Source organism: Diadema antillarum, unplaced genomic scaffold (genome assembly GCF_040938485.1).
Source record: "Diadema antillarum isolate AM-2024a unplaced genomic scaffold, OU_Dant_1.0 scf00000110, whole genome shotgun sequence".
In the NCBI taxonomy this organism is placed as follows: Eukaryota; Metazoa; Echinodermata; class Echinoidea; order Diadematoida; family Diadematidae; genus Diadema; species Diadema antillarum.
The window spans coordinates 2,277,603-2,290,867 of NW_027270999.1; the positions used below are offsets into that span (position 1 = coordinate 2,277,603).

The 13,265-nt window shown below is 37.5% G+C and overlaps 1 protein-coding gene across 1 annotated transcript in view; it reads right to left on the reverse strand.

The window, feature by feature from the left end:
- The window catches only part of LOC139719410 (ras-related protein Rab-3-like), a 79,542-nt gene that overhangs the window by 5,622 nt on the left and 60,655 nt on the right, over positions 1 to 13,265 (reverse strand). The window contains exon 4 of the mRNA XM_071630826.1: positions 12,871 to 12,995. Within this exon, the coding sequence (XP_071486927.1) occupies positions 12,871 to 12,995 (125 nt within the window). The remainder of the gene's footprint in view (positions 1 to 12,870; positions 12,996 to 13,265) is intronic.

The window sequence follows — 13,265 nt, forward strand, 5'->3', positions numbered from 1 at the left end:
CAGTGTGATATGACCCAATCACTTCCCATGGGTAATCATGAGTATTCAACCTACCCCCACCTGCAAATGCATTCATGGACACACACACCATACACACATATCCACATGCACACACACACATACTTACACACACAAACACACACTAATAAGAGTATAACCTCATCTGATTTGTGGATGAAGTGCTCACTAACCCTACTACCCAAGACTGGTCCCATGTGAGTCACAGAGCACACCAAGCTACACACCCATCTAGCACTGAATTCCTAACACACTGTAGACACCACTATGAAAGTTGTATGCCTTTCCTGCTAGTATTAAGTGCTTTCATGGTTTTGAAGAGAAAAAAATCTCCCATGGTTGAAAAGGTTTCTTTGTAATCAATTGATCACTAGTAAAGAATGACAAGTGAAATCATAGAATGGATCTACAAAGAATCAGCTGAAATACTGTAAAATAATGAGATCTAATTCTTTCTCTCTGGAACAGTTCCTCTTGGAAAGAATTCAGGACAAAATTGCTTCAGATATCTATACCAGTAAAGGTTAATCTACCAGTTTATTGATCACTACAACAATACATAGAACTGATGCATGGCATAAAACTGTAGCTGGTGATTCAGCAAAATTATCCCATATAATCACTTGTTACATACCTGTATGATTTCATATATACAAGCATCAGTCTTCCAGCCTAATTTTGTCCCACATAGCATTTAATTTAGTTTTGCAAATCAGAAAAGACCATTCTTTTTAAAACTTTAGTACAACACAATTGAAATGAGAAATCATCTACTGTATGAACTTAACAGCATGACTATATTCTATGAAACTAGATTCTATTTCTGTTTTTATTTCTTGTCACTCATGAAAGAACTGGTAAGCGAGCCAGCTGATGACAGTTTAAAGGGTTTCATCACATTTGCTCGATCCTGTGACAACTGCTCCCATGAAATATCTGCATGCTAAGCCAAACCAATTCAACCTACATAAACTATTTGAATTGACAAGGAACAGCTCGACCTTTTTAAATATGAGCAGACCCTACACGTGTGTAGTTCCTCATTCCTCACCAAACCACACCTTCCAAGTCAAACTTGAAATATTCCAGAGTATGTTGCTGGTGTGGTAAAACAAGAGTAAAAGCCCCACTGGAGTGCTCAGTGTGCTATATCAGTATACATACAAAGTGGGACTACAAAGTATGCTATATCAGTATAAAAAAAAGTGGGACTATGCTGTGTTACACTGGGTCTGTGGCATTTTAGATTCATGACAATGCTATAATATGTCTTCAGTGGATTGAATGTAAATCGTGCCACTTTGTAGTTGATATACAGTTTACAAACTATATCTTTTGACATATATGTCAAAAGATATAGTATGCTCTATGCTTTTTATGGCATATGATCCCATGTTAAAGGGGATGGCTAGTAACTGATCAGTGGGAATCAGTGGGAATGCTGGGGGATGATTGTTCCATTCTTGTGGGATTCATTTAAGAGTACATTATATATCTATTGTTGTGTGAAAATAAGTTTGCTTCAGAATGGTCTCATATTCAAGTAATGTGCAGTTTAATGTTTCCAGGTTAACATGCCTGTACAGTGATGGGGCATTAAACTGCACATTACTTGAATATGAGACCGTTTTGAAGCAAATAGTTTTCACACAACAATAGATATATGTGACCCGCTACAACAAAATGGTCCTAAAGTCGCGCACGGTCGAAGCCGTGAAAAACGAGTTTAAAGTCAGAGCATCAAAATTGCTCAAAACTTACGATTTTCTGAATTTGACATATTATTAGAGTCTGACATGTCTTCTATCATCTGTCAAAATTTTGAAGCAAAAGGAGGAAAGGAAAGACCAAAAAATAACGTGTTTCTGGGCCATGTTTTCTTGGCGTTTCAACGAAGCAGAAACTGGAAACATTTGGATTGAGCGCCACAGATAGGCTCCGCCCCTAACAACGACCAGAGTGATCTCATTGGTCAGTTTGCTGCTTGCCGCTAACCGAAGCGTGAAGCTCGCACTCTCCCCAGTCGACTGGTGCGTGGTGGCGGGTTGCGCTATGCTCAGCCGCTTCTCCTGACATCCTGGTCACTGATTGGTCGGTGAGGAGACCGCCGACGCTGTGTTTGAATGAGCATTTCGGGGGTTGCTAGGGCTTTACCTTCTATTGTCCGGAGGTGAATACTGACTTGCGTGTCCCTTGATCGTGATTGCATCGCAAGGAGAACTTTTAGGGCGCTTTTCTCGAAACAGTGATTTCCCAGACGTCTCGACACGCTCTCTTTTAAACATCGATATCTCTGCAGCCGATTATCTTTATAAGATGTGTTATATATCAATTTAAAGCTGAAAGATTAGGAAATTGTGTCATGCAATTTTCAAATAATCGACCTCGCCCGACTTTAGGATCATTTTGTTGTAGCGGGTCACATATAATGTACTCTTAAATGAATCCCACAAGAATTGGAACAATCATCCCACAGCATTCCCACTGATCAGTTACTAGCCATCCCCTTTAAATGGTATTGTAAATAATCTCACCACATTCTTGTGACAAAGTATAATTTATTCTATGATCAACATGACATTTGCTTGGGGATTATGATGCCATGACATTTCCTCACACAATGCACATGTATTTCGCATTTCTTGATATGTAGCGAAGTATCATTTTATGGTGCATCAAGCTCTTTAACTGCACATTCAGGCATTCATGTGATTAAAGAAAAGGAAAGCTTTTATTGAATATAATATATCCACTTTAATACACAGTCAACAACAAAAGAGGGCAAGTTTACTGTATACATGATACACCTTCATTTGATTCCCACGGCATATGAACTAGCACACCTTTTCCAATCTGAAGCAGGCACTCTACCAGTGAGAATGAACAAAATGCCATCAAATAAATAAAGCCCATCTCTCTTCACACTGCACCTTTCGCCAGCCGACAAGCAGAAACCGGAAATGCCAGGGGTCATAGGGAATTTACCATGGCAGGTTGCTCTTTGCCTACACACGCACATTCACAGTCAAGCAGGTCCACATAGCACACCAATATATTATGCCTGTGGAAAAAAATATGCGTGAAATGACGTGCCCCCTATATCCCATTAACTCGAAATTTGGTTGTTGGGATGAAGCTATAACTCCAGTTCTTTATGTGTGTGTGTGTGTGTGTGTGTGTGTGTGTGTGTGTGTGTGTGGTATTGGTTCAAGTACTACTTGGTTGAAGGGTATATTACCAGGCAGCCTGTAATAAGCTGCAGCAGCTACATGAATTGTAGTAAAGCACTGATGTTCTGTAGTCACATGAATAAAGATTACTTCAACATCTACCATAAGATGTAAACATTCTATGAGTCAAATCTCAGTGATAATGATTTCCTGGCAGTTTATATATTAGGCAGCCTTCAACAAAGTTGCATTGTTCATGAGATAGCAAAATTGAAGGCTAAACTGTGAAATTTGTGATAAACAAGGATAAACTGACATCTCAGGATATGGCTGAAGGGGATACAGTATTCATATCCAGGCATGTATCAGGTAAGTTTTCCATGCATAGCAGGTGGTTTGATAACGTGACAAATAATCTCTCTATGATCAAGTAAACTGCATATGCCACTTTTGTTTATCTTCCTTCCAGAGAAGTGAACTGATTAACATGTTGGATTTCTCTATCTCTTGTCTTGAACTGTGATAAACTACACTTTCCTTTCCTGTTTCTTCACTTATAAGAGAGCTAGGAGTAAGATGTAGGAGACTTGTCACATACATCATCCCCCCTTCATGGCCCCAATCTCATTTCTAACTCCAATCTGCTTTACAGACTCGGAGGAAGCTACACATATCTCTTTCCTCTCAGTATGTGTGGCTGTATTTAGTGCTTATCTTTTTTTCCTTGTAAGCATGCTATACTGGCACCAGAAGGCAAAAGACAAAAACTATAAAGATAAAGAAGAATATAGGTAATACAATTAATCTTTGATGGAGAATATGAGATACCCAAGGTTTGACATTAGTGGTAGCCTAGTGGTTTGGAGCCACCAGAAATAGATGTCAGGCCTTCTTATGAAAAGATGCTTTGGTGGCCTGATCCATACAGTTGTACTTCATTGTCAGGGTACCACAAGATAAAGTGTTGAACTCTGCCAAAAGATCTGAAACTATTTTGGTCTACAAGGAGTTTAGCTTTTAAGAAACCACTAAGAGTTACTTCCTGTATTCTACCTATGATTATTCAAATATTTTAGCACTCATCATGGTCTGATGAAGAAGACATCATGAAGACTACAAAATAAATATGCCAGAATGATTTTGAATAAAGACTATACATCTCAAAGTTCCTTGTTACTCATGCTGAAATGGCAGTCAGTTGAGCAACATATAACTGTCAATATTGTGTTCTTGTTATTCAAATACAAAATAATGTAGTACCAACTTATCTTGAATCATTCAAATGTAAACAAATCGTAAATTACCCAGACACATTATTCTTTGAAAAGCCCCCTCCAACTCCCCCACCCAAGGACAAAATATAAAAGATTTTTTTTTTCATTCTAATCCTTACAGCATGCAGTGGGTACTGTGTAATTATTCAAATTCAATCACCATAACATTCAACAAAATAATCATTTCGATGTAGGGGAATTTGTCAATCTGTTGCAATAAAAAAATCTTGATGGAAGAATTTAATGAATTTCAATAACTGTTATGTATTTTGTATTCATGTAGAATGATGTTTGTTATTACTGCAGGGCTCCTTCAGAAAGCAGTTTTAAAACAAGAACAGGCCAACCCTGCAGCATGAAATAAATAAAACAAAACATAATGAGTGTACAGCTCTAGGAAGTCATATAAGATGATAGATCTCAACTTTCATATACTGTGTGATAGGATTCTGGGAGTGTAGTACAATCTGGGGTTCAGGGGTACTTATTTGATGCTCTGGTTTTCAGCTCATTGATGTTCAGTACACCATGGAGGCTTCATAATGGTACATCGTACAGCAACTAACATATGGGGTTCCACTTATGGACACTTATTGACCATGGCATTCATATACATGCCTTGCAATGAAGTTTGTTTCTGTTACTGGGTACTAGCATAAAAGTGCATCCAGTTTGTGATATTCATGCTTACTTTTCTTTGTTGATATACTGACATCAGTGCTTTATACTAAAAGTCACAAGAAAAGGAACCCATTAAACCTTTACAACTGTTTTTAGTAATGGCTTTGTATCAAAAGACTATTTAGACAGCAATACATGCTGTGTTTCAAATTACCATGGATGCATGCATGTATTAATCAGAGCTGAAAGAGGCAGAATAATCAAGATATAATGCATTTGGCAGTATCTGGTCTCAAATAACACAAGAAACTGTGGAGTGACATAACACACTTTGAAGGGGTGATGTAGAGTAATCAAATTGTTAATACATTTTATTGAATTAAACCTTACACTAGGAGTTAATACTAACTTTTATTTCAGAATTTTTCTTCTTCTCTGCAGCCTCCTATTTGAAAGGTTTTGTTTCTCATTAGTATCTGAAAATCCATACATTTACAAAAGTGGTTTCTTGTTAACATGGCTATTGACACTAATTTAAAAGTTACATGGGTTTTTGTACATCTCAAAGCGTACTGCCATTAAAAAAGCAGGACATTTTGAAAGGGAATTTCTAAACACTCACTAAATCAATATCTCTCATATCATCTCATGTCAATTAGGTGTGACCACTTCCTTTCTAAGCCGATCTCCTGTCAAACAGAGCCATGGGTGCGAGACCAAAGTTAGGTTCCAGATAATTGAATTGGAGAAAGACTTGGCCAATCAGGATTGATTGATGAGCTAGTGCTCAGCTTGATTATAAGAGTACACAGTGTGAGGCTCAGGCCTGATTGTGTAAGATGTGCCAAGATGGGCCCACATTAATCTTATCAGGATGTGTGCAAAGTTCATGGTTGGTGAGTGCCTACACTTCAGGATGAAGAAGAGGGAAAATTCAGCTTCTGCCAGTAAACATTTAGGTCTCTCTAGCTCTGAGTAAGGGAGGAGAGAGGTTTGCGGGAAATTCATTCTTTTTTTTAAACCTGCTTGTGCAAACAGTAGACTACAGGATGCATGACACTTTCCTCTTGAAAAAAAAAGGAGTGCATGATTCATACTCGGAGTGGAATTATGCTGAGAATTGTATTGCTATCAATTACCCATGCAGTTTAGATTCAGCAGAAAATTCTTGTCTATCACAAGGCAGTAACCTAGTTAAATCTCAGAGTTGTACAGTTGCATCCCTCTATAAAAAACAAAAATTAGGTTGGGAACATCAATGACACATTCTCCATTTTCTCTCAAACCAAGAGTCCATCATTCTCTTTTATAGAGCTGCACTATTTCACTGTATTTTAGAAACCAGAAATGAATGCATTGCATCTTTTTTAAGGAAAATCTTGCATGAAATCTGATCATTAATTCACTGATAAAAACATTGAGACAAAGATAATGGCAGCATGTTGAGATTGATGTCACAAGTGGAGATCTAAGCAAGCATCTACACCTCCCTCTGTAAAGGACAAGTCATTGAAAGGCAATTTAGCCCCTTTATGATAAGATCAGCTCTGTAACCACTGCCTGGTTTGCAAGGTAACAGATTGACTGATGAATGCTCAGATAGGGAGGAACCCAAGGGGTACACATGGCCTGCTTTACACGTTATCATCATTGCAATGAAAGCACAGCTACTACTAAGGTTAACTTCTGGTCTCGCATCTAAACTAAAAACTTGTCTACATCAATATTGTGATTGAACTCTGATGGATGTGAAAAGAAAGTTTAATGAACTGAATTTTTGCCACAATAAGTCAAGTAACATTCCATGGAAATGACCTTGACTCCTTTCAATGCTGTTAACTGCAAGAGCACCTCACAGATATCATCAACATTTTTGGTTGTTTATGAAAATAACATACATTCAAGAGGATTATCTTTTGACTGGTTGGTTATTTTTTAACTACCCCTATCCAATAAGTCATTAATGGCTGTAATAAGAGACCCAAATACATTGTAAGTTTGGTCAAAAGGGTAATGCTCTACCACAGACATCACTCACAATGTAACTTTGCACTTACATCATGCAAAACTGATCAGGGTGATTTGACTTTGAGGGATATGACAGAACCTAAAGTATTCTAACCACATGCCAGAAATCAGCATCTCTTTTCTCTCATAAGATCAGATTACCCACTCAGTAAATCAGATGACAAATGCCATGAGAGCTTGCCTTCTCCTTCAAAAAACAAGGACATAAAAATGTGCGTGCATCCAGTGTGAGTGTCACGGATATGGGTTGCTCTGCCAGTCCATGTACAGTGTACCAGCAACATTAAAGAGGTTGCCTATACCAATAAATTTTCACTATTAATAATAATAATAGCATGATATCCTATTCAAATAGCAAACCCATTCTATGTGATGCACACTGTTTCCACTCTCAACTAACCTGCACATACCATGAATTTTGGAAAGCAGGGAATGCAATCAAAAATTGGTCATACAATATATCATAATATGTGGTCAAGAAACAAAATGTTGAACAGTGACCTTACCAGCTAGAGCTGGATGGTTCAAATCGGTTACAGTCCTCCTGATTAACCTTGTGATTATTAACTTAAAAATAAGATTCAATCTTAATATAGATTGTGCAATGCACTTTGGGCTATGTGTCAAGAGAGCACTCTATCTGCTTTAGTGGGGTTATGATAAATTTGATTTCCCCGAAAATTATATTTTTGCCCACTGAAAAGGGGTAGGCTTGGCATTTATAAAAACATCCCATTGTATAGGATTCCTTGTCAAATGCTGCATTTTAAAACATGCCCTGTTTGACAATGGAAGCAATTTGAACATAAATCCTTAGCTCTCTGAATTAATGCATTGATTCCTACCGATACTCATAATTAGTATTATTCATGTTCAGGTAAATCTATTGCTGTGGCAACTTGAAAATCTTTGACATTTTGAAAGTAGAACATTATGGTGTCTGGACAGTTTGCCCACAGATCTGAGCAACACACACACACACACACACACATGCTCACACACTCACACACACACACACATGCTCACACACTCACACACACACATAAATTAAAGAAATTATAAATCCTTTTTATCCTTTGGGTTTGCAACTTCTACTGACATCTGAAACTAGAAACTCATTATACTTAGACAGTTTGCTCATAAGCAAGGCATCTAAAAAAGAGTAAGTCTCTCTCTCTTTAAATCCCATGTTTTTTTTATACCAATATGGAGATTTCATCAATACTTCTCTATCAACAGTAGACAGCAAATTGGAAATTAAATTTGTGTGCTGAACTACTTACATGAATTAAATACTGGTATGATGGGGGGGGGGGGTTGAATGAATGTGCAATGTAAATTCAACAATGCATTATTATGCTTTATCAGATCATACTAATCAAGGGAATGCATATTCAGTGAAACTATACAAACAAAACTGATTGTTTCATCTGCCAACTTGTCAAATACCTCCCCTTATGATTACATGGTTACCAACAGAGAAGAAAGGATGACCTTCCTCACAGACAGCTAAATATCAATAAGCCTTCATTCATACTAGGCTAGGCTGCTGCTTAATCACTATGCATGTTTGATTGTTCCTACTCTATACCACATCCACTAATGACTGTGCCTTACAAGCTGAGAACATTGTCAGTGCCCAGAAAACATCTTCTTTACACAATTCAAAATGATGAGTCACCTATGTATACTGAATTCAATTTTCATATTTGTGAGTCATTTATCCTTGATATTATCTAGCATTGTTCTCTATCAAATTCTGTTTACTTTCTAACCTCATTACTGCTTTCATGTTTTTCCTTTTTTACATCTTTTGAGATTTTTGTCATGCTTTTCTTCTGATCAAAATGGGATGTGCGCTTAGCAGGCTGCCATCTTCTGAATCACTCTCCTAAAACATTGGCCTTTGAGCAATATTTCCGAAGAAAAGACCCATGATCTAATGTTCTCTACACAACAGTCTATCAATCTACACAACATGAGTCTCTTCCACTCTTCCCACAGTCTGCTATAGACATGTCTTTATCTATTAATGTCATTCATATACTTCTTGTTAATGTCAGTCACCTTTCATGAAATGAATATTTAGGAATGAGGATATCAAAACAGGTGTCAGGTAACTCGTCCATGCCTTCGTAGGGGCGGGTCATGGATGAATGACAAGGTACTATTTTCTCTGTCATCCAATATTTAACTTCAGCTATACTATGCATAAAGTAGTCATGCATCATTATTTTTATTTGCACAGAATTCTGACATTGTTTTCCCTCTATGCCTCTCTGTCTGTCTGTCTGTTAGTCTGTGTTTATGTGCATCTTTGAGTATCACTACCATGGCTTGGTATATGTTGTGATATACAATATTTCAGAAGTGCCCTCTACCTCCTAAAATGCCTCTCATTATTCTGCATGCATGCATCTCAGAGTGCTTTTCCTTCCTCTCTCTCATCCCATGTCTGTGTGTTTCCACCTGCTTGGCCCGAGGCCAGGATTGGTGCTGGCTCAGTTTGCACGCTAGCAATGGAGACAGATCCGTGGAAGGGAAGAAAACACAGCTAATGCCTTGTCAGACATGCCGTTCTTGAGCCATCCCACACACCCTAACAGCATTTACTTGTGCAGTTTTCTCACTCACTGTACAGCCAGTCCGAAGGGTACATGTACTGGCCAAAACAAAGTTGGCCTGTAGGCCATGCCAACTAATTCCATTACCAAGAGTGAGCAGATGCATCAGGAATAAACATTGATCCTGTCTTAAATTACAAAGTATATGTTTATTTCTCTGATATGTATATACTTTAAGAAAAATATATCAAATCATCACTATGTCATACTCTTGTGCAAGGACAGGAGTACTGTAAAAGTGGAAATGTTATAAGTTACAGGTTATTTTTTTCACTCGTTTGGGTGAGATGAATTTTGGGAATATGCTTTAATTTTCATGTTAGTTTCATGTCACATGAAATGTCTAAAATTAGTCACCTCTACAATGCTACATTAATACATATTTCTTTTCTTGCAAAATAATTTTTGTTTTGGAGAAAAGGGCTGAATGATATGGACTTCCTGAAAAAAGACCAAGTATGAAACCTATCACAGAACAGAGATTGAACAGTGATGAATCATTGCAGTGCATGGAGAAAAAAAGAATAATTGAAAGGTTTAGAAGCCTTATATTGGTGTGTACTGCTGCTCTGTTGTACAATCTCTCATCATTAAATGGGACTTATCACGCCCCCTTGGAATGATCTTTCAGTTCATAAATGTCAGATTATAAGTCCTTCCTGTTTTTCAGTCTCTTTCTTTCCCACACAAAATGGATACAAAACCAGAGAGTCTTCAGCAATAAAGCTTGCAGGATAATCAACCGCTGCACAGAAATTTTTGCAAAGGTCAAATTCTACTGATTCCATCCAAAATTAGAAGAAAGCTCATTTATTCATATATGTATTGGTTCAAAAATTGGTATTTGAGTTTGAGGTAATCATCATAGAGCATAATCTTACTGTCAGTCATTATCATTGCTTGAATGTCATATTTCTCAAGCAATAGCAAATAAACTTCAAAATTATCATTCGCAGGTTATTGGTATGGCACAGTGTCCTCGGACTGAATATCGGCAGTGGATGGATTATTTTGCAATTTCATTTTGCATTCAAAGGAGGTCGTTGTCTATTGTTATTCTCCCATTCCAATCTTACTCCAGCCTTTTTTCTCTATCAGGCAAACAAGGAGAACTCAATATCCAGGTACCCCCATTCTTCTTGCATTCCTTGATGGATGCTGCATGACCAAATAAGAAAAAAAAAATGCAGCAGCCTTCATCTTGGACTCAGCATACTGGTGCTAGCATCTATGATTGTATGCATCTTCTTGCCATGTCAGTGAAAATACAATCACTCAAAAGTATTCCTCCCACAATATGCAGCTTAATGTACTCTTCTGCACTAAAAGCTTCTCATACATGTGGGTAATTTCAATTCTGTGTAATCTATCGGTCTCAGAAACACTCTTTTACCTCATTTGATAGACTACACTTTGTCCTACCAGAAAAACAAGATTCTGTCCTGTGAGAAAATCAACATCATTTTCAAAAGCAAACAAGATGTCTATATAATCCTATATATATTCAAACAAAACAGAGCCTTACACACAAATATTCTCTGAACCTGGTTTTACCAGATGAATCTGAACTAATTTTGAATACATCTGCTAAAGAGAAATGTAACTGAAGGCACTTACATGTATCAGACAGATTGTTTGAGTATACTACATACAAAGCTATTATCACTGATTGACAAATCGCCCTTTGTTTTAGTGTCCAGATTAATGGCCATGATACAAACCATGGACACACATGCAATGTACAAATCCCCATGGCTATTACTTAAAACACTGAATATGCAGTGTTTATTTATGTTGATGAAAGACAATTTGTAAATTAGTTGCTATAAAACAATTTGATCAAGGATCATTAAATTGATTAGAGTTATTGCCATGTGCTCATGAAAATGTTGATAGATATTATAGCCTATGCACCCTTGGACTCACAATAACCGACACACACACACACACACACACACACACACACACACACACACACACACACACACAGACAAACCCATTTCACAGAACACTATTTTGCACATCAAGACTATTCATGATGTGATGCACCTAGTAAAAATATCCACTCTCTGTCCACTTGGATTGCATGACACTATTATATCATATCAGTCTCTAAACACTTCAAGTCACCTTCTTATGTTTTTTTTTCTTTCCTTTTGTATTAAACAGGTAGTGAAGTATGTTGGTTAATACCTCCCATCCCCTCACCCCCCCCCCCAAAAAAAAAAGAGAATGAGTTTGTCTGCAAAACCACAGCAGATGTACTCCATTAACCATCAATTCTATATCACACTATTGCACCAATGTGGCCCTGCTAGCAAAGTGACCAATCAATTACCAAGGTGTGACCACTGGCTGTCCCTAATGAGTTGACCAGTGCGTAAACTCATGTGATCCCAAAGCCCAGACATGTGACTATGAACTCCTGTCATTCTAACAAAGCAAAATCTCCTCACTGCTCCTTTTACATGCACAAACAACTGAAGGAAAAGCCAAAGCACAACAAAAAGAAACACACTACAGTACACTGTACAATAATCACACTATGCACAATCTCTTCTTTTCACTGTTTCTGCATAAGGTCTTCACATTAAATAAACAACCAATGACTTGTTTTTACTACATCACATATCAAATGAAGTTATGAAGAACAAAATAGTGCTTTATACAAGATGAGAACTAAATAAGAAGTAATTAACATAGCATTATCATGACGACCTGAACTGCTCTGACATACTACAGACATCATGCTTATTTCAAATCTTAATCTATGCATTACATGCAAACACAGCCAAAACAAAGTACTGTCACCTTTTTGTCAGATGCTTTTTAATGAAACTGTATAGAAACTGGGAATGTTGTAAACTGGACACTTTTTTCTTAACAAAATAAATTTCCTACCACACAGAAAGGATTTCTTGTCAAAACCTAATGGGCTATTACCTCATTTAATTTCATCTTCCATATATCACAGAATATATTCATATCATTGCTAGATTTGATTTTTCTTTATGGTGCCCCCCCCCCCCCCCCCTCACCAATGTTACAACCATAAGTTTACACGTAAAAAGTCTAGACAGTGGTATGAATGAAAGAGGCAAAAAGGTGGGTATAAGATGAGGGAAAGTATCTTACCTAGCTGGTCTGCAAGTTGCTTTCCCTTTTCTGTAGAAATCACTCTCTCGTCTTCCATGTCACATTTGTTACCAACCAGGATCACCTGAGCATTGTCCCATGAGTACGTCTTGATTTGTGTGCACCTGGGTCAAACAGGGTTCAAAGGTGAAATCATGATGCTGTGTATCATAGTACTGTATGACACTTTGAACACTGCATTCACTCTTAATGTGCATGTAATGCAGTCTTTGCCTTCCATGGATGTAGCCATCAAGATCATATCAAATCAATGACAAGAATAAAGAGGTCAGTGGGGATGGAGAAATTCACAGACAGAGGAGACAAAGGAAGAGCTGTATCAGGTAGAATGATAACTTGCTATGGATGTAAAATGCCTTCACACATTAACCCGT